Source organism: Cnephaeus nilssonii, assembly GCF_951640355.1.
Source record: "Cnephaeus nilssonii genome assembly, chromosome: 10".
In the NCBI taxonomy this organism is placed as follows: Eukaryota; Metazoa; Chordata; class Mammalia; order Chiroptera; family Vespertilionidae; genus Cnephaeus; species Cnephaeus nilssonii.
The window spans coordinates 34,779,949-34,801,964 of record NC_137081.1 but is presented as its reverse complement, the minus strand read 5'-3'; the positions used below and the strand labels follow the sequence as shown (position 1 = coordinate 34,801,964).

The window sequence follows — 22,016 nt, the reverse complement described above, 5'->3', positions numbered from 1 at the left end:
GCCTGTAGTGGTTTGCAGGCCGGCCACGCCCCTGGCGACCCAAGCGGAGGCCCTGGTATCTGGGATTTATTTATCTTCTGTAATTGAAACTTTGTTGCTTCCTCCATCACCGGGGAAACACAAGCCTCCTGTTTGCTCTGTGGCCGCAGCCATTTTTGTTGGGATTTATTTATCTTCTATAATTGAAACTTTGTAGCTGTGAGCGGAGGCCAAGGCAGGCCAGGGCTGTGGAAACTTGGCTTCCTTCATTGCTGGGGGCAACTCAAGCCTCCTGCTCTCTCCAGCTCCGTGGCTGCTGCCATTTTTGTTGGGATTTATCTTCAATAATTGAAACTTTGTAGTCTTGAGTGGAGTCCACGGCCAGGCAGGGTGTGTTGGAAGCTTGACTTCCTCCGTTGCTTGGGAAACCCAAGCCTCCTGCTCGCTCTGTGGTTGCAGCCATCTTGGTTGGGTTAATCTGTATACTTGCTCCTGATTGGCTGGTGGGTGTGGCTTGTGGGTGTAGCAGAGGTACGGTCAATAAGCACATTATTTTATTAGATAGGATAGATTCCCTATGTTGTACTTTACATCCTGGTGAAAATCCTAACAACTTTTTAAAATAAGTTTTTATTGATTGATTGACTTTTTAAAAAAATGTATTTTTATTGATTTCAGAGAGGAAGGGAGAGGGAGAGAAACATCAGTGATGAGAGAGAATCATTGATCAGCTGCCTCCTGCATGCCCCCAACTGGGGATGAAGCTTGCACCCCAGGCACAGGCATGTACCCTGACTGGAAATCGAATCGTGACCTCCTGGTTCATAGGCTGATGCTCAGCCACTGAACCATGTCAGCTGGGCTGTTTTTATTGATTTTTTTTCTTTTTTTCTTTTTTTTTCTTTTTTTATTGATTTTAGAGAGAGAGGAAGAGAGAGAGAGAGAGACAGACAGACAGACAGACAGACATACATTAATGTTTGGGATAGAGCCTGCCTGGCCGTGTGCCCTGACTGGAAATCAAACTGGTGACCTTTTGGTGCATGAGACGATCAATACTCAACCAGCTGAGCCACACTGGCTTACAAGTTGGTAGCCTGTGACCAGCTACAGTGGGGGGAGGGCATCTCCAACTCTGGCTGAGTTACCAGGGGGCTGCATGGTATTCAAAGCCCCCCTTCCCTGGAATGGATTAGTGAAGTCTCCCTGCCTTCCAGAAGGGCACTGACATAGTCACAGGTCCTGCTTGGCTGTATGTATTTTTTAAAACAGCTTTATAAACAAAGAAGATGTGTATGTTTGTAGATGATGGGAAGCTGAGAGTGGTAAGTACTAAAAGTGAGAGATAGAATTGGGATCACAGTTCTCTTGACAGGCAGTTAGTTAAACCAACAAGGTGCCACATTTTGTTTCAGAAAATCTGTAGTATTGACTGATAAAATTAAAAATGGAGTGAGTGAACAGAAAATGTTGATTCGTAAAGTGGATGGAAGGATGGGCTGAACTGCACTATTGTGACCCTCACACGTGGTGTGTGGGATCACACATTTCTGAGCTATTCCAGGAAACAAGGATTGTTTAGGACATGTGATCTGACTAGTTTCCCATCCCAACTCGGTTCTTACTAACTTCTCTCCGTGGCTGTTCCTGCCTCTGTCAGGTAGGAGAGCACTGCCTCTACTGGGCTTAGCACAGGCTGCAGCACGTGCTCAGTAGAGGTGGTGTGTAAGCCGTTAACTTTAACAGCTATTTAAAAGGGGAAAACATGCACTCTTAACTGGATTTTGTGGAAACACTAAGTGTCCAATGGGAGGAAATATCACACTGCTCAGATACATCAAGTGTATTTTGTTTAGTTCTATGATTTTTGTTTTAAACATCACACCTTTAAGCTTCTTAATTTTTTATGGTTTGAAAAAAAAATGTAGAAAGAACACATCATAGGCATACCTCGGAGATACAGCAGTTTCAGATCCAGACCATTGTAATAAAGCATCTGGATAAAGTGAGTCAGTAATCTTTTTACAGGTGGAGGGTCTTGCCTTCATTTGGTAAAAAAGGTAACACCTGTGAAGCCCAATGAAGGGGAGCACAGTAAAGCAAGGTGTGCTTATAAATTTTTTCAGATTTTGTGCTAAATTAGTATTTTTTGTCCTAGTATTTATGGATTTGATTGCTGAATCAGATTTACACACACACAGTTGAAACAGTACAGAGGTCAGGGGCACCAACCTCCCAACCAATGGAAATTTCTGTAACTACATATATGACTCTAGCCTGCCCTCTGTGTGTATGGACTCACAACTGCAGAGGTGACTTTTGACTTGTGCGGGTTAACTAAAAATATCTGTGTGTAAGTGGACATGCACAGTTCAAACCTATATTGTGTGTATAGTTTACCAAAAGAGGAAGTATGTTGATATCAGACAGAAATAACTTCTCAGCTATATCATAGTTCTAGAAGTGCTGACTTGATGTCTTTAAAATTGACAGCTTTCCTGGGCTGGTGTTCTCAGCTGTTGAGCATTGACCCAGGAACCAAGGGGTCACCAGTTTGATTCCTGGTTAGGGCACATGCCTGGGTTTTGGGTTTGTGGACTTGATCTTTGGTATAGGGGCGTGCAAGAGGCAGCTGATTGATAATGTTTCTATATCCCTCTTTATCTCTCTCTCTGAAAATCAATAAAAACATTTAAAAAAATATTGACAGCTTATGTTTGATATTCCAAACAAGTTAAAGGTGTCCTGGTTTAAAGTTACTTTGTCAATAACTCGATTTTAGTTTTATAGAGTAGTTCTTTCATTTAAGGTTATTACACCAGTACACTTTGCCAGCTGTCAAGGACTAAATAAATATTTGCTTGGCAGGCCGTCTTCAAAATATTTCTTTTAAAATTGGACATCTACATATAAAATAAATGTTAAGATATTAGAAATAACTTAGACTAATTGTAAGACTTCAGGGTTAAGCAAGAAAAAAAGCTCTAGTCATAAAAAATTAAAATGGGTTTAACTATGTAAACATAAAAATTTCTGCAGGACAAAATACCACAACAATGCATATTACTGAAGTTTACTATCTCTAATAAGTGAATGGCTCATACAAATTAATAGGGAAAAGGCAGATACCCATTAGAGAAATCATCGAAGGCTATATCCTGATAGGTCATGGAAGAAGAAATGGGAATAGCCCACAAACAGGAATCAGTCCATTGCTCAGCTTCCTGAGTCATGGAGGAAAGGAGTAGATCACCAATATACCATGTTTTTCACTCATCAGTTTTAAGAATTGGCAGCATGGTGGTGAGGATGTCAAGGAATGGACATTCTCGTGAAGTATGTTGGGAGTGGAAGTTACCACAATATTTTTTGGAACAGCTTTTGGCACCTGTTAAATTTAAACTACTCAGACCCCAAGCATTCTAGCAGATGAAGTATCTATGTCTAAGGTTATTTATTATGGCATTGTTTGTCATGAAAAAACAAACAAACAGAATCAGCTTGCATGCCTGTCAGTAAGGGAATTGGACAAGTGAAGGGCACTACTTCCCCTATAGAATAGTGTGAAGGTGTGCTGGCCTGGAACATTCCCTGATGGCTTACGTGAACAACGCAACGTACAATATTGTGTACAGTATACTTCTACCTTTTAAAAATTAAAATGCACATACACAAGTGTGGGTGCTGGGTGTTAAAATGCCGTAGAGTTGGCTCAGACTTCTGGTGATCCTGTGAATGAGTGATGTCCAGGATGTCCTTTGCTCAACATACTCAAGTGAATGAGCATAAAGGAAAATGGAACTTATGCACTCAACTGTTACTGTGGCCCAGGAGTGTGGTGGAAAGGTAGGGCCTTTTTCTAATAACTCGTGTTTGGGAAACATGTTTTGCATTTGTAGTTGAAGAGAAAATTCAGACATAAAAAACTGGTTAGGCAAACTAATCTTTATTGTACACTAGGGGCCCAGTGCATGAATTCGTGCACCTTGAAAGGAACTGTGGGCCACGAGGCTGCAGTAGTCTCAGGGGTGGGTCTCGGCCCATCCTCCTCGCCCGGCCCCTCCTGCCATGGCCCCTGTACCCCTGTCTGCTGACAGCGCTGCTCCCGCCCCCATCACTCCCACATGTTGAGGCCGCTCCCACACGCTGATGGCACTGGTCCCACTCGCACCTGTTGACATCGCGGAGCGATTGGGGTTGGTGCCAGCAGAGGGCATGACCGGGGCTGGCGCCGTCAGCAAGTACAAGCTATGGCTGCTGCCCCAATTGCCCCTCAGGAGCAGGGAGAGGTGGAGAAGCCCTCGGGCGGTCAGGGCCGGCAGCCGCCGCTCGTACCCGCTGATGGCTCTGCGTGATCGGGACTGGCGCTGGGCACCGTCAGTGGGTATGAGTGGGACCGGCAGCAGGTGCGAGCACTGGGCAGGACTGCAGCATGGGAGCAAAGAATTTTCAGTAACCACCAGAGGCTCGCCCCAATGACAGTGACCAGCAATGCCCTGCCTTGGTCTGGTGCCCCCACTCACCTGCTCCACGATCCCACCATGGCCAACGCCGGCCATGTTCCACACATGCCCCCTGGTGGTCAGCGCACGTCATAGCGACCGGTTGTTCCAGTTGTTCCACTGTTCGGTCTATTTGCATATTAGCCTTTTATTTTATAGGACAGTGGTCGGCAAACTCATTAGTCAACAGAGCCAAATATCGACAGTACAACGATTAAAATTTCTTTTGAGAGCCAAATTTTTTAAACTTAAACTTCTTCTAACGCCACTTCTTCAAAATAGACTCGCCCAGGCCATGGTATTTTGTGGAAGAGCCACACTCAAGGGGCCAAAGAGCCGCATGTGGCTTGCGAGCCGCAGTTTGCCGACCACGGATATAGGATAGCAACCTTTGGCATCTAAGACCTATGGATTTATTTATTTATTTATTTTAAGAATCCAGGTGCAAGGTATTATACTAAGTTTGATCCTTTTATTGATGCAGGAGATATTCCAGCGATTTACAGAGCCTTGGGATTATTTTTATGGGATTGTTGTAAGGTTAAATGAGATGCAGTGCCTATGTGTGGAGGTAATGTAGCACCTTACCAAGAGCATGGATTAGGAAAACCAGGGTGCCTGGCTTTGAGTCCTCACTCCTCACTGGCTCTTTTGGGCAGTTATTTATCTTAAAGTGTCTCAGTCTCACCATCAGTAGGTGACAATAGTATCTAAGAGTATTACAAGAATTAAATGTATTAAAATATGGAGAGCACTACAACAGTGCCTGGAAGGCAGTAAATGTTAATTATCACTTTTATAAGTTATTCTCAGTTGTGGCCAACAAAAATGTGAGGTAATCTCATGTTTTTAATGGAAATACCACTCAGTATTCCAGAGTGAGAAAGATGGGGAGAGGAGAGGCTCATTCCATTCAGCAGTAGGAGATAGGCCGTCTCTGGAGTGATGTCCAGTTTGAGATACTATCTTAGTCCAGCGATTTTCAACCTTTTTCTTTTCTTTTTTTCAACCTTTTTCATGTAATGGCACACATAAACTTGTTACCAAAATTCTGTGGCATGCCAAAAATGTTTTTTGCCAATCTGAACCAAAAATAGGTATAGTATAATTTTGATTCATTCATACCGGACAACTATTGTGTTGGCTGTCATTTTTTATTTGACAATCTAAGGAAAAAGAGATCAGTGCCTCTGACTAAGTAGTCAGGTATTGCATGCTTTAAAAATTATTGCGGTGCACATATTGAAAACTGTTGTAACCAAAGAAGAAGGGTCAGGCTAATTCTCAAGCTGGAAACTCTTGTGAGAAATTAATTCTTGCAAGACTGAAAATGTGTTACCTGGGTAAAAGAGGACTTCCTGCATTGGACACTGGCAGTGAAAAGACCTGATTTAGCTGAGAAGTTTAATTCAGAACTTAATATCTGACTTGACACAGGTGGAAGGAAGGCTTGGCTGTTCTTCAGGTTGGCCTTCTCCTGTACTCTCTTCATCCTCATGAGTAAGCGGTTGGTTACACTGAATGCCTTTTAATGGCCTTCTAATGCTGCTTTTGGTTACTTCCCAGAGTCTTTATATTGCTTGTGAGAAAAATGAAAGTATTTGCAACTACTTAATATGTTAAGGGTAATACTGAGGAATTAGGATATACTTTAATTAGTAGTTATTTTTCATTTGAGTTAGGTGTATAAAGCAGAAGAGTTATTTTTTATTAAGTCAGGAATTTATCAGGTATTTAAGGTATTTCTGACTTAAAGACTCCTGAAGAAATTTCCTTCCTTGGAGTTTATAAATTTTAATTAAAATTTTTGTTTTTAAAAGAGTAGAATTGGTACCCAGTTCATTTCTATATAGAAGCAAAAAGACAGTATGGGTGTTTTGGATTTTCAGTGAGCACATTTCTGTCCTTGAACTCTGAGGACTAGGAGATGGGACAGAGCCTGTCTTGAGACAGTGTGTGGACTTCATGGGACGTGAGCACCTTCATTTTGAGCCCTGTGGGTGCCAGTTCATGTATTTAATAGCATAAATAGAGATTTGGGAGGAAGCTGGATAAGAAAGAATTGTAGTTAAATTTTGTGTGGAAAGGGAAAATTGAGTATAAAACATTTAAGACAAGTACTCTGTTGTGTTATCATTCAGATCTTTAAATTTAAAATTTTGCCTGGCTCTCTCCTTAGTTTATCTTGAAGTTTTTGAAATTCATTATCTTTTCCATGGATTTGTATTGAATTGGGTACTGGGCTGGAGGCACCGAGTTAAGGTATGGGGTTCCCTCAGCCTCCTATCTCTGTGCGTTGAGATTTTACTTTGTGGTTAATTCAGAATGTTATTGAAATGGGAATTTTTAAGACCTATAGATTTTTGGAGAATCCCTCTATTGCTTAATTTATATCTCTTTTTTGGGGGAAGGGGTTAATTCTCGCCCGAGGATATTTTTCCATTGATTTTTTAGGGAGAATGGAAGAGAGAGGGAAAGACAGAGAGAAACACATTGATTGGTTGCCTCCTGCATGAGCCCTGATCAGGGCCCTGGCAGGGGAGGAGCCTGCAACCAAGGTACATACCCTTGACCATAATCGAACCCGGGACCCTTCGATCCGCAGGCTGATGCTTTATCCACTGAGGCAAACCTACTAGGACACTGAATTTATATCTTGAGGTATACATTATTTTCTTACTCTAAAATCAGTTTTTGTCTTCCCAGGGTTGATTTAAAAATTTTTATTTTTAAATGTTGATTACTGGCCAACTGGTGTGGGTCAGTGGTTGAGCATAGACCTATGAACTAGGAAGTCATGGTTCGATTCCAAGTCAGGGCACATGCCCGGGTTGCTGGCTTGATCCCCAGTAGGAGGCATGCAGGAGGCTCCTAATCTGTGATTCTCTTTCATCATTGCTGTTTCTGTCTCTCTTCCTCTTCCCTTCCTCTCTGAAATCAATCAAAATGTGTTGTGTGTGTTTTTTTTAATGTTGGTTGCTTTCAGTAATGAAATTATGGTATCAAGAAAAATGTTTTTCTCAAAATACCCATTGGCCCTTAAAATGCCTGTTGGGTCATTTTTCATTGCTTTTTTTGTTGTTGATTGTAACTGTTGGAAACAAGTGTCCATATTAAATAGCAGTGAAGAAAATATTTAAAAAATAAATTTTTTCCCACGGGAGGAGAAAATTTGAACTTAGTAGCAAACCTATGTCAAAGTCTCCCCCTTTGAAAAGCCATCCTGGCCGCTGCCCAGGCGCAGTCTAAGCAGGTGTTCCGTGTCCTAGGGAAAGAAGCTCAGAAAGGATCTCTGCTCTTTGACGACCTCCCTCCGGCCAGCAGTACTGACTCAGGTACAGTCTTCAGGCTCTCCCAGGTGTGTGTCAACGTGTCATCCTGGGATTGTAGTTGTCTCAATCTTTTTCCCTTTCCCCCATTTTCAACACACAGATGTTTTAGGTGTTGGACTGTCTTTAAGTTTTGAATCCATGGCATCAGGTAAGGCAGAAAAATCCACTAGTCGCTAGCGCTGAGAAACTGCGTGAAATGTTGAGCAGTTTTCTCTGGTTCATTTGAGAATATTATAGCTGAAATAAGATTAACTCCTTAAGGCAGGTTTTTGTTTCCTTTCAATGATAGGACTTTAAAAGACATTATTTACCGCACTATGAGTTGCCACTGGATTGACACAGAGTTTTGAGTTTATGTCAGTGACCTGCATAGGCGTCCTGGTGGGATGGATTCTGACACTTACGCCTTACCCAGGTTTTGTGGGCTCACTGAATGTCCTGCTGTGTTTCAGGACCAGGCGGACCTTTGCTTTTTGATGACCTCCCACCAGCCAGCAGTGGCGAGTCAGGTAAGTAGTAGGGAAAAATGCAATGTGCTAGTGGAAATAATACATATTTTACTCTTACCTAAAATTTACTTATAGCTCTTAACAAGGTTTAGGATGGCATTAAATTTAGTATAGCATAAGATTTATTCAACGTTAAGTAGCCATTATCAGATGGAAGGAAAAAGATTAGCTAGATATATAATATCACTTTTTGGTGATTTTTTCTTTTCTCCCTTGGGATTCAGCCTCTTATAACTGACTAAGAATTAAGAGTTTAGTAATTTACTTTGCACTTTGTTACTAATGTTTTTAATTTAAAAATCTCTACCTGTCATTCTGGTTTGCCTTATGTTCCTGACCCAAATGTATCCAGCGAAAGTATCTGAAGATATGAAATAGAGTTAAAATACTTAGTGTCACCCGGCTCAGTGGTTGAGTGTCAACCTATGAACCAGGAGGTCACGGTTGGATTCCCATTGAGGCAACATGCCCTGGTTTCAGTTTCAGTCCCCAGTGTGGGTCGTGCAGGAGGCAATCAGTGATTCTCATCATTGATGTTTCTCTCTCCCTCTTCCTTCCTCTCTGAAATGTGTGTGTGTGTGTGTGTGTGTGTGTGTGTGTGTGTGTGTGTGTGTGTGTATTTAGTGTCCCTGAACCCATAAATACTGATACATAGGTCTTCTGTTTTCTGCCACTTACACTAAAAAGAATTTTGATTTAAGAAAATGAGTCATGAGGGCATGACTCAGTGGTTGACCTTCAACCTATGAACCAAGAGCACCTTCGACCTATGAATCAATTCCCGGTCAGGGCACATGATGGGTTGTAGGCTTGACCCCCAGTGTGGGGTGTGCAAGGGGCTGCTGATCAGTGATTCTCATCATTGATGTTCTCTCTCTCTCCCTCTCCCTTCCTGGCTGAAATCAATAAAAGTATATTTTAAAAAAAGAAGAAGAAGAAGAAGAAGAAGAAATAAGGTCTGAATGACATTGGTTTAGGGTTTGGTACAGACCCTGTGCAGGAATTGTCTTGAAATTCAAGACCTAAGTTAATTATTTTCCAGTCAATTCATATGTTCTCAAGATTCTGTTTATTGATATAATTTTATTTTTGTCAAGCCTATTAACATTGGCTCCACCTGTTCTATAAATGTTTAACTTCTTTTCCTGTCCCAATTTAGTAGCAGGTAAGAATAGAGCGGATTCCTCTAGGTTACCATAATGAGGAATCTATTACTCTGTCTCACTGAGAACTTCTGACATGGAATTCCCCTGGGGAAGGGAAGGTATAGTGGCCTGGGAACAGTTGGGGATGCAGTCTTTTTCAAATGCAATTAATTGTCTTCTGATACGAAGACCTTCTGTCTGTTGTCAAAAAAAAACACCTGCTTTTCAAATCAGTCTCAGTCTCTCTCTCTCTCTCTCTCTCTCTCTCGTTTTTTGTTGTTATTGTTGTTGGTTTTTTTGTTTGTTTTTTGTAGAAAAGCAAATAAGAATTTATTAACTGCAGCAAAAACATACGTTAGGGCAGTGAAACAAAGAAGGGCCTAGAAGAAGCAACAGGAGAGCCTGGGCTAGGCTGCTTTGGCTCACTGGGAAGTCAGAGAAAAGGAGAGGAAGGGGGCCTTGGAGACATTCAGGGAGTTAGCCTGGGACCAGCTGCTGCTGCCCATTGCTCCCCTGTTGCAAGTCTCATAGGATCCCTTAGAGGTTAGGGGATACATGCTACGGGGGGTGGGGGAGAGAAAGGGAATGGCATAAGCGTGCTCCCTGGAGGCTAAGTGCACTTCTTTTTTTTGTATTATTAATTCATTACCATAAAGTCGTTGGAATTAGTCTAGAAAATATGGATTAAATTACTATAGTTTCTGTATTTAGAAAAAGCATTGTAGTCATCTTACATTCCTATACCAAAAATTATAGCATACTCATACAACTTAGCCTAATAAAGATCTTCCCAATAAAGATAGTACTTTTAGTTATAGTGAATGTTGTGTGCAAGCAGGGCTCTTAACAGATTTAATAAAACTACGGAAGATTCAGCATAGCTATGGCTTAGTTGTCCATAGGGCAAAAGACAGTAAATTGGTAATAACTTAGAAGATTTCAACATTACTCTTAACAAGTTTTGATGGTTTTTTTGGATATAGAATCCAATCTTGCATCCAGTATTTTGGATTTTTTTTTAAATATATATTTTTATTTCAGAGAGGAAAGGAGAGGGAAAGAGATATAGACACATCATCAATGAGGGAGAATCGTTGATCGGCTGCCTCCTGCACAACCCCACACTGGGGATCAATTCTGCAACCTGGGCATGTGTCCTGACTAGGAATCGAACCATGACCTCCTGGTTCATAGGTTGACACTCAACCACTGAGCCATCCCGGCTAGGCTATTTTGGATTTCTTGAAAGGATATTCTTCTCAAGCAGTCAAGAAACATTTACAAAAATTGATTACATTCTAGGAAATAAAGTAAATCCCAACGAAGATAGACCACATTCTCTGACTTCAGTGTGATTCTGTTAGAAGGCAAAAACAAAACTTTAAAATATTCTGTTTTCCAATTTGAAAGCAAGAAAGATTCTTTTACATACACATTGGGAAAAGGGAACACAAACAGTAAGTGACAGGAGGCTAATAAAGAGACCATTGGGAGATTCTGTTGGAAACACCCAGGAAATTTTTTGTTAATTTACCATATTATATAGCGTGGGGTGTGTGTGCTGTGTTATACTGTTGTATGAAATAAGAGTCAATTCTTGCAAAAGGACAGATTATAAAATACAGACATCTTCTTTTTCCTCAGTACTCAGAAATGTCTGGCAAAGAGTAGTTGATAAATAGTTGCATGCTTTTATACCTAAATGCAAAGAATACTTAGGGCCATTTATCATGACAGCAGCTGCCACTTGTTGGATACTTGATGGACAGAAGTGCTGTGATATATGCTTTACATAACTTGCCCCCATCAGTTTTCAAACAACCCTCTGAGTTTATCATACTCTTCCCAAGTTTCAGAAGAAGAAACTGGGGCTGGAAGCTAAGTAACTTGCCTTAAGGGCAACCCTCTCGTGAGTGGCAGAACCAGGATTTGAAGTTAGACCTTTCTAAACACCCACCACCCCCACCACCATCACCATCACCATCACCACTACCACCACGCCTGCCCCTTGCAGGTGCTCTTAGCTCTGGCTTTGAACACAGACTCATCCCTCTGCCACTGGGAATGGCTTCAGCAGCAGTTCTTAAAGCCTGACTTTTATCTCATTTTAAGCCTTTTTGGTACTTGTGTGTGTGTGTGTTTTTTTTAACTTGTTCAGTATGTGTCACTTTGCAGATTTGGGAAACTTCCCTAATTGTAAATAAGGGCCTGTGTATGCACAACACCATGCCTGTGCTATAGCCCCAGAGTACGGATGTCTCTTTTTACCACTGAGAAGCCTCTCTTGCAGATCCTCTCACGGTTGGTGTGGTCTCCCACTGTGGGTGCCCAGGCACACTGGCCTGGCCCTTGGAGTCAGAGCTATGACTGTTGGACATTGCATTTTGTCTTTGTGGGCTGGGATGGAGCCTGATCTGCAGGGGTCTTTTTGTAAGTCTACAGCTGTTTCTGTCTGGCTTTCACTTTATTTCCAGGTTCTCTTGACACCTCCATATCCCAGATGGTAAAGAATGAAGGGAAAGGAGCAAAGAGAAAACCCTCTGAAGAAGAGGAGAATGGCAGTGAAGAGCTTGTGGAAAAGAAAGTTTGTAAAGGTTTTCAGACAGTTTGAAAACAAATGTATTAGACTTCATAATTTAAAACAACCCAGAGCTCAGCTTTCTGATGATACTGCTTCCTCTCTGTGTCTGTATTTAAGAATTGGTAGGGCTCCCTTTTTGCAGACAGACGCCTGAAGTTTACTCCTGCCTTCTCTCTCTTTATTTCCATGGACATCTCTGCTTCTGACCCTGCCTTGGGTCAGGTAGGAAACGTACAGTTAGTTGTTCCTAGGCTTAAACATCACAGAGTTTTCACTTAACCCTTTCTAGTGATCAGGTAGCCTGCAGACCACCCATTTCTCTCAAATTCCCTGTCTTTGTTACAGCCTGATGATTAGCGTTTTGATTCTGTGGTTAACACAGTAGGCAACTTCCCTAGAGGGAGCCCAAGGCTGGGGAAAGCAATTGAAAATTGTAGTCAGCTTTGTAATTTGTCACAGAGTGGGGGAAATGAAAAGTATCTATTAAAGAGAAATAGTGTGGATTCATTCACTGCCCCAACCCCTTTGTGTTTTTTTGTTTTTGTTTTTCTTTTTACCACAAAGCACCTCAAAGCTGTAAGGTGCACTTGGAGGTATGTGAGAGGACCTACTTTGCTCTGCTGGTCTTCAGCTGAGTTTTCAGCACCCTAGCCTAAAGAGCTCTGCCCACCTGCAGCTGCTCTTCAGAAAGTGGTCGCTTTATTTGCATGGCCCTAGGGGTCAAAAGGTGAGCTTAAGCTAGCCATGCTTTTCAATAGAAGGAGGTATCTGTGCCTCCACTTTATCTTTTTCTCCCTCAGAGTAAAAGCAGCTGATCTTACCAGTTGTTCAAATTCTTCACCAAGCCTCAGGCATGATAATAACATATTTTCATGTCCACCAGGACCTTTGGGATAAACTCTACTTGCACATCTCTAGAGTAGGAATTTTTCTGTCCTCATTAAATTATTGACAAGATTAGATTTACTGGAACCCCTCCTCCCCCCATTCAAATGACAGTACATTTTTTAACTCTGGTATTTTGCTTTAATGCCTTAACTGGAGTTGTCCTGTACTAACTTGCTGTCAGCTGCCTGTCTCCTCTCCACTGTTTAGCCTTGCAGAGACCAGCTCTGACCAACAGTGGTCTGATTTCAGTAGCGGGGAGATGCCTTGAGGAGAAGAGCTTATTTGCCTGTTAAGACTGCCGAGTAAAATAGCCAGAGTTCCCTCTTGTTTGCTCTGGGACTAGGGCTTCTGGAGGGCAGGGCACAGTTTTGTATTGGCTTTTTGTTCTCTTTTCCTTAGCCTCTTCAGTGATTTTTGGTTTGAAAGGCTACGTGGCTGAGCGGAAGGGCGAGCGGGAGGAGATGCAGGATGCCCATGTCATCCTGAATGACATCACGGAGGAGTGTAGGCCCCTGTCATCCCTCATGTGAGTGTCCCTGCTTTGGCAAGCCTGGTGGGCATAAACGTCTCTGGACAAAGCTCTGATTTCAGTTTTGGACTTTGTCCACTTTGTATTTATTAGAAAGATTGACACATAACACTTGAGCTGCTGGGTTCAACAGTAGGAGTTCTCACCCTGGTTGATTTTAGCCTCCCTCCCTTTGACATTTTTTGTTGTCACAGTGGAAACTTATGCTACTGGCATCTGGTGGGGGAGGCCCAGGTGCTGCTAAATCCTACAACTCCCAAGGTCGCACCACAACAAAGAATCGTGCGGCTCCAAATGCCAGTCATGCTGAAATCGAGAAGTCCTGCTAAATGGGAAATGGCTCCACATTGGGGGCCTTCAGGGTGTGTTTTCTTCCCCACAATCTGAAGAGCTGCTTACAGGGAGTTTTCTTGTTCTGGGACCCAGAAGCTAGAGCTGGAAGCCACTGAACACTGCAGTGAAGGAGAGCTAGTGCAGCTAGTGAGGGCATCAGGAGAAGAAAAACAGGAAATTACCACATCTCTACAAACTCAATGAAGCCTTCTGGATAAGGTCTTGGGTGTGGTGGAAAAAGCAACCCAAAGGTGGGATGTGGAGGTGGTCATTAACTTACATGTTTACATATATAATAATTACATATATACCACCTAATTTTCATAATTACATAACATATAGGATAAATTCATTAACTGACATCAGTTGGTTGTTAACATAGAGTGTGCTGGAGCCATTGATGCTAGTGGCTTTTGTCCAGGAGATGAGGAGGTGATGGCCCTATAAGGTCATCAGTGTATATATGCATGCACTCATGCTCACCAGGATCAGAAGTGTACTATGGAATTGCTTTTAAAGCCAGGATAGGTACTTGTAGAGAGCCCTCGGGGGGCAAACCCTTTGGTGGGAAACACTAACCCATACCTGGTAGATACCATGCTGCAAGAGTTTAGAGTTCTGTATCGGATAAAGTTTATTTTTCCTGTGGCTCATGATGTCCCAAGAGAAAAGATGTTGCAAAAATGTTTGGTAAAAGCAGCTCCTCAGTAAAAATGTTCTTTCTCATAAGGATGTGTTTTTTTCTTGAAACCCTTTATAAATGCCATTTATTCCATATATATGTGAGTTTTCTGGCAAAATTTGAGAGGGGAATAGGAATAAGTCTGGTGAGGTAGGCTTTAAGATTTAGGTATCTGTCAAAGTCTGAGTAACAACCCTGAATCTACTCTCTGCCCTTGCAGATATTTTTGATTCTTGGTCAGTAACTGTTTATCTGTGTCTTGGTGTTTAAAACCAAATCTGGTTTAAATAGAAAAAAATCCTGAATTTTAGTTTCACCTTCAGTGAAAAATCAGAGTTAATAGACCTTGATTTTTAAAACATGTTTGTTTAATTTTGAAATACTATGAAATTTACTTATACATTTGTCTTAGTTAGTGTCATCACCTGTTTTCCATTCATGACGGTGTGACTGGTGTCTTACCGGTGGGACTTCCTCTGTTGTGTTAAAATTCACTATTTGAAATAAGGTGGGAAAGCATTAATGGAGAGGAATAATGTTTGCTGTGGGAATCTCATTGACTCTCAATCATTCTCCTAGTACCCGGGTTTCATATTTTGCCGTTTTTGATGGACATGGAGGAATTCGAGCCTCAAAATTTGCTGCGCAGAATTTACATCAGAACTTAATCAGGAAATTTCCTAAAGGTGAGATAGAAATAATTCCATTCATGTTCATCTTGGTGTTTTGCTGTTTGTGTGACTCACTGAGATGTTATTTTGGCTTTTGCAAAAGTCATGACAATTAAAAGTGGAGCTGAGTCCAGCAGAGTGTCTCAGTGATTGCATATCAACCCATGAACCAGGAGGTCACAGTTCGATTCCTGGTCAGGCACAATGCCCCAGTAGCGGGTATGCAGGAGGCAATGATTCTCTTTCATCAATGATGTTTCTATCTCTCCTTCTCCCCTTCCTCTCTGAAATCAATAATAATATATTTAAAAATAATAAATAAATAAGTAAAAGAACAAGCCTGAGAGGAGTGGGCTCTGAGGTGAGCAGGTGTACCTCGTAGAGCCCCTCATGTCTCTGAGTGGTGGGCACCTCTCCTGGAATGTCTGTGGTACAAGTGTGTGTCTTGCCTTTATACTTGACAGTCTACTACCACCAGTGCAAGTGGCACTGTCCTGTGGGTGAGGAAATAGTTTTTATTTTTTAAAAAAAGTTTTTGTTGATTTCAGCAAGAGGAAGGGTATGGGAGAGATAGAAACATAATTGATGAGAGAGAATCATTGATCGGCTGCTTCCTGCATACCCCCTGCTGGGGATCAATTTCTGGTCAAGGCACATGCAACTCAGGCATGTGCCTTGACCAGGAATTGAACCATGACCTCCTATTTCATAGTTCAATGCTCAACCCTGAGCCATACCAGCCGTGCAGATTGTTTTTGGTCATAGTTCAGAAACAGAATTACAGTGGATGGAGGGTAACATTTCCTCCTTAAGAGTTTAACTTTTGGTTTTTTTCTGAAATAGGAGATGTAAGCAGTGTGGAGAAAACTGTGAAGAGATGCCTTTTGGACACTTTTAAGCATACTGATGAAGAGTTTCTTAAACAAGCTTCCAGCCAGTAAGTGAAACCACATGAAAACGTATGAATGGAGTGTGTGTGTGTGTGTTCTTTTTCTGAATGCATTTCAGGTCTTCTGATTCTGTTTTATACTAACACTCACTGTCTGAAAAGTACCTGGCACCAAGTAAGTTCTTGTAATTGTTAACTAAATCTGAAACAGAAAAAAAGCAAGCATTAAGGAAACTCTTCATTTTAACCTTTTGCACTCGGATGTCGAGTGTGACTCGACACGGTTAGCATCGGTAGCAGCTCGAGAAAAAAGCAAGCGAGTGCAAAGGGTTAAAGTTTACACCACTTCCCATTCGAGTCTGGAAATTAGTCTTGAAGTGCTAGCATGTTGGTGGTGACTGTATTTCTGATGTCTTTCCCCCCAGGAAACCTGCCTGGAAAGATGGGTCCACTGCCACGTGTGTTCTGGCTGTAGACAACACTCTTTATATTGCCAACCTCGGAGATAGTCGGGTATGTGGCTCTGGAGCCACCCACTTAGCTAACACCATGTTCTGTGGGGAAGAGTGGCAGCAGGCGCTTATTGGCTAAGATTAAAAAGACGAAGGCTGGGTTGGAATGTTCTGCGGGATTGCTGCAGGGGCTCCAGTGCAGAGTGTAGATTCTGGGTGGGGAGCAACAGCTGAGCTTGGGTCACTTTGACATCCTGCAGTAGACCTCTTCTGCTTTAAAACCCAAATACATTCTTTTTGTTTTCTGTTTCCTTTTGTGTGTGTACTCTGTCAGGTAGTGCTATAGGTTGGAATTTAATTGGTGTGCAGTTACAAATATTATTTAACTTCATATCTCTGACCACAGGCCCTTGCCTCTCAAAATCATTGTGACGTTAGAATAACTCAAAAGCTGCAGCTAGGAAAGTGCTAGGTGATGTGCCATTCATGCAAGGAGCCCAGTTCACAAGGCTAAGGGAGAAAAGCCAGGCATTTCCACTGCTGACAGCCTGTGATGGGAAACAACCTAAAGCTAGAGGCTGGCCTTCTGCAAGGTGGGTTCAGCCCCCCTGCCTTCCATCAGTAGCTTTTTCAGCCAGCCTCCCATGTCCGTGTTTCTTTGGAGTCACAGTGACAGTGACTCTTCCCATCTATAAGCACCATCTGCAGACCTGAAGACAGCTGCCCCCAGCCCCTGTAGCTTTTAGGGTAATTTATTTCCTGAAGAAATAAACAGTAGGGATGCTGCAGTGAACATTACACATGACAGTCCCTGCCTAGAGAGTTTATATCCTGGAGGTCCTCTTAGTAGGCTATCTCCAGTAACTAAGTGTTTTGACCAAGTGACTTAAAATAGCATGAGTAAAATTGGACCAAGACAAAAAAAAGGGGAGGTGTGCTTTGGAGTCAAATTTGAATCCTGTGTGTGACTTTAGACATGATACCTATCCTCCAGGCCTCGGCTCCCTCTGTAAAATCCAGGTTTATCCGGAAGTTACTACTTGGTTAATGTGGTGTCAGGAGCACATGGAGAAGCACTTGGGCAGCATGCCCACCTCTGCCCTCATCTTTGCCTCCTGTAGACTTGGGAACTAGTAACTGGGCCCAAAGGGGGCTTAGGTGCTTATTAACTGCCTCCTTTCCAAGTCACCCATGAGAGGACAACATCTTAGAGAGGATGAGTGCCCACTCTAGTCACCAACAGAGGCCCACACCGGGGCCTCTCCCTGGCTAGTGTTACTATGACACCACTTTGCCACTTGGGCTCTGCTTTGAACTCGTGTTTGTCGGCAGGAGGCTGACTGAAACTCCATGGTTGACCTTTGTCTTCAACTGGTATCTCTGGGCACTGGGCTCCTGAATTTTACCGCTGTTGTAATCTCCATCTTCCCAGGCAATCCTGTGTCGTTATAATGAGGAGAGTCAAAAACATGCAGCCTTAAGCCTCAGCAAGGAGCATAACCCAACACAGTATGAAGAACGAATGAGAATACAGAAGGCTGGAGGAAACGTCAGGTAACCAGGGACTGTGGGAACTCTAGGGAGGGAGGGAGGAATGGCCATGAGTCCTCCGAGGGGAGAATTTTCCTTGTTGTGCAGTCTTTAGTGTGATGAGACTGAGGTCTGACCTGTGAAGTAGGTGAATGAATGTTGTAGGATTTCACTATGTCCAAGTGGGAGCAAAATGTGTACAAGAAACATGCCTTCCTAAATTTGCAAAGAGAGGAAACCTGCCTCAAATTCAAGGTCACCACTTGCAACAGTTCTCTGGTCCTAGAACTTTAATAAATACTATCATTTGTCACAACTGAATAAGTTAGTTTTAGGGGAGTTCCTCAGAGAGAACATCTAAAGTATTTAGACAGGAAGTATGTCAGGCTGATGGTCTCTGGGTTTCCTGGGGAGCAGCTCCCCTGGCCGGGGGCTCTCTGCCCTGGTTCTGCCCACAGCACCTCCATTCATCTCTCTAAGGCTTCAGTCTTTCTATACTTAATGAGGATTCCAATCCTGGGACATGGCGTTATGGATTTGACCAGAAGTGTTTTCTGGTTCATTTTACAGTTTGACCATTCATCTTACATTTTTGTTGGAGATGAGAGAGAAGTAACAGTGATATAAGGCTGCAATCACTTGTCCTTAGACAAGTTTTACTCCAGGGTGATTCTAGCCAGCAGTGCAGAGAGGTCTGGAGAGGAGGCAGCACTCTATGAGTTGGTTCAAAATTGCAGGAATGTTAGTAAGGGATGACCTTGGTCATAGTGTGGCCATCTTAGCACTGATGGGACTGTGGTCATGGTTCTAGACCTTGGGCCAGGGGTCCTCAAACTTTTTAAACAGGGGGCCAGTTCACTGTCCCTCAGACCATTGGAGGGCCGGACTATAGTTTAAAAAAAACTATGAACAAATTCCTATGCACACTGCACATATCTTATTTTGAAGTAAAAAAACAAAATGGCAAAAACACCCGCATGTGGCCCGCGGGCCGTAGTTTGAGGACGCCTGCCTTGGGCAGTGGCATGTGCCCCATTTTCCCACCATGGCTGCTGCAGAAATTAATGCTTGAGAATGTGACCCCAGTGTTAATGTCAGCATCATCTTTTCTGCCCTTTCTTATAACTTTAAAATTCTGCTTTGCCTGAACTCCTTGGAAAGGCTTTGGACATTGACAGTCCTATGGGTGAAGGATCAACTCTGTTGCAGGTTCTTCCTTTTTCCCAGTACCCACTCACTATGAGCGGTGTGCAGGTGCCGTAGGGAGCCCATTGACAGTGTGCTCAAGGTGAACCCTGCACTTCAGAGGGTTCACCTTGGAGGCTCAGGTGGCAGTGACCTTGCTCCTCAGCAGCAGGGCCAGGCTGTGATCCCATCTGCCTGAGTCCAGGACTGGTGGGCATTTCTTTCCCTCTACCCTTCCCACTTTGATTATTAAAATTATCAAACATTTTATAAAACTAGAGTAAACATTTCAATATCTACCTTCTAGATTTAGTAATTAACATTTTGCCATATTTGCTTTGTGTATGTGTATGCTAGGCAGAACTAACTGGAAGTTAGTTGCAGACATAACACTTAAGAAAATAATTCTTTAGGTTATCTGTAATTCTGTATTCATATTTCTCCAAGTTGTCCCCAAAGTGTCTTGGTTTGAAAGCAGGGTCCAGCCAGCGCTCATGCTCACCTTGGATTCACATCGTTCAGTGTAGCATGGTCTCCACACTCTTCCTCAGTTTGGATCATGCAGTTGTCTAGGCCAGCGGTTATATAGGGTCACGTTCTGAGTTTGCCTGTGTTTTCATGGTATCATTTAAGTTGTTTGCATGTTTTTCCTATAAACTAGAAATTAGGTCTAAAGTCTTCTTTAGATTCAGATTTAAACATTTTTAGAAAAATATTTGTTGGGGGGTAGCCTATATTTGATAATCTCTCATTTAGTGGCCACGTAAGGTCACTGTTGCTGAGTTCCCAGCACTGGACTTTGGCAGTAACAAGTCCCCGCAGGGAAAGGGACAGCTTTCTCTGTGTGATCAGCAGGTGATCTGGGGAGATGCGCTTTAGCACCTTGGGAACACTCTGTTTTCTGTCAGTCTTTCCTCTCATGGTGGTAGATCCCTTAGTGATTCTTGTCTGAATCAGTATTTCATAGGAATGACAAAGATGATTTCCTGCTCCTGGAATTAACAGGCATCCTACAAGGAGAGGCTTTCCTTCATCAGTGGGGTATGAATGAACCATACTTGCTTCCCAGAAAGCAGGGTCGATGTTCAATTCTTTCATTATCAATTTGCAAAGTAAGATGGCCACCTGCACTTACGGAAATTAGTGGGGTTTTTCCCTTATTTTTTTTTAAACTGATGTTTAGAGACAGGGGAGGGGGTGGGAAGAGAAAGATTGATTTGTTAACTTATTTATGAATTCATTGGTTGATTCTTGTATGTGCCCTGATGGGATTGACACTGCAACCTTGGCCTGTCAGAACAATGCTGTAACCAACTGAGCTACCCAGCCAGGGCCTAGTGGTTTTTCTTTTCACTCTGCTTCTCTCCCTTTCTCCTTTCTCCTTGCTCTGAACCACCATTGGTCAGGGGGTGTGATTTCATTGCTGATGCTAGTCGTAGGGTCTTGATGAGTTAGTTTCCTGCCCGCATTACCCCCAATGTGGCCAGTGAAAGGGAGTGCCTTTGAGCTGACTCTTTAAAACCTAGCTCCCTGTGCTGGGGACTCTTGTTTCACCTGGAATGTCACTAATTCTAAGTCTGTTCAGCACTCGTTAGATGGTGAGCGTAGGCTGCTATTTGTTATTCAAATTTAACAGTACAGGGCTTCCTCTTAACTTCTGTGACTCAGTAGTCATAGATCTGTCCTTTTTGCTGAAAATCTTGGTTCCTAATAACAGTACATTTATTTGCATTATCACTATTATGAAGTTTGAGTTCCTTATAGTGTAGTTCTCTTGTCCTTGAACTATTTCTCATGAAGGACATATTTGTAAACCTAGAATAATTGCTTTAACTGTGCTTGTGTTACCACCTTGGTCATTATGATCACTAGTTTCAATTTGTCTTTGATTTTAGGGCTTTTCTCCCTATATTATAAGTCATTTACATGGTGAAATCAGAACCTGTGCACTGTGGTTGGGGATGTAAAATGGTGCAGCTATGGTGGAAAAGAGTATGGAGGTTCCTCTAATATTAAAAATAGAATTACCATGTGATCTAGCAATTCCACAAAATAATTGCAAGCAAGGATTTGGATGGGTGTGTGCACATCCATGTTTATAGTAATATTATTGACAACAGCCAAACAGTGGAAGCAACCCTAGTGTCCATCAGTAGATTAAGCAATAAACAAATGTGGTCCATCCATATAGTGGATACTATTCAGCCTTATAAAAGAAGGAAATCCTCTCACTGGCTACAGTATGGATGAACCTTGAGGACATGATGCTGAGTGAAATGAGCCAGTCACAGAAGGCAAACACTGTGTTATTCTGTGAATATGGGGTGCATAGAATGGCCAGATTCATAGAGCCAGGAAGTGAAATGGAGGACGCCAGAGGAAGAGGGTGTGGACTGAGTGTTCAACAGAGGTTCAATTTGGGGAGATGAAGAGAATTCTGGAGATGATGGTGGTGATGGCTGCACAATAGTGTGAACTCAGTTAATGCCACTCAACTGTACATTAAAAATAGTTAAAGGTAAATCTTATTTTGTGTATATTTTTATTATAATTAAAAAAATAAAAACCCACATTTACATGGTTAAATAAAAAAGCTTATTATAGATTCTGTGCCTGTCCCCCTCACTCATAGTTCTGGATTCTCTCCAATATTTCTTACAGAAAGAAGCAAATCTGTATACATACTCTTATTTTTTCTACTTTCTTCTACCAAAGGCAGCATACTGTGTGCAGCAATGTGTCACATATTTGGTGAACTTCTCTGAGAAGGTGCAGTTTTATTTTTATTTTACGAGGAAGGCAGCTGTAC

At 42.3% G+C, this 22,016-nt stretch overlaps 1 protein-coding gene across 6 annotated transcripts in view; it reads left to right on the top strand.

The window, feature by feature from the left end:
• The window catches only part of ILKAP (ILK associated serine/threonine phosphatase), a 33,982-nt gene that overhangs the window by 3,934 nt on the left and 8,032 nt on the right, over window positions 1-22,016 (top strand). The window contains exons 2-9 of one of the 6 annotated variants that reach the window (XM_079782375.1): window positions 7,751-7,816; window positions 8,266-8,322; window positions 11,942-12,061; window positions 13,336-13,462; window positions 15,060-15,166; window positions 15,995-16,088; window positions 16,466-16,553; window positions 17,925-18,046. In XM_079782375.1, coding sequence (XP_079638501.1) covers window positions 7,751-7,816; window positions 8,266-8,322; window positions 11,942-12,061; window positions 13,336-13,462; window positions 15,060-15,166; window positions 15,995-16,088; window positions 16,466-16,553; window positions 17,925-18,046 — 781 coding nt within the window. Of the gene's footprint in view, window positions 1-7,750; window positions 7,840-8,265; window positions 8,323-8,434; window positions 12,062-13,335; window positions 13,463-15,059; window positions 15,167-15,994; window positions 16,089-16,465; window positions 16,554-17,924; window positions 18,047-22,016 lie in introns of those variants that run through there. The other 5 variants (XM_079782379.1, XM_079782376.1, XM_079782377.1 and 2 more) reach the window with 5 other exon arrangements.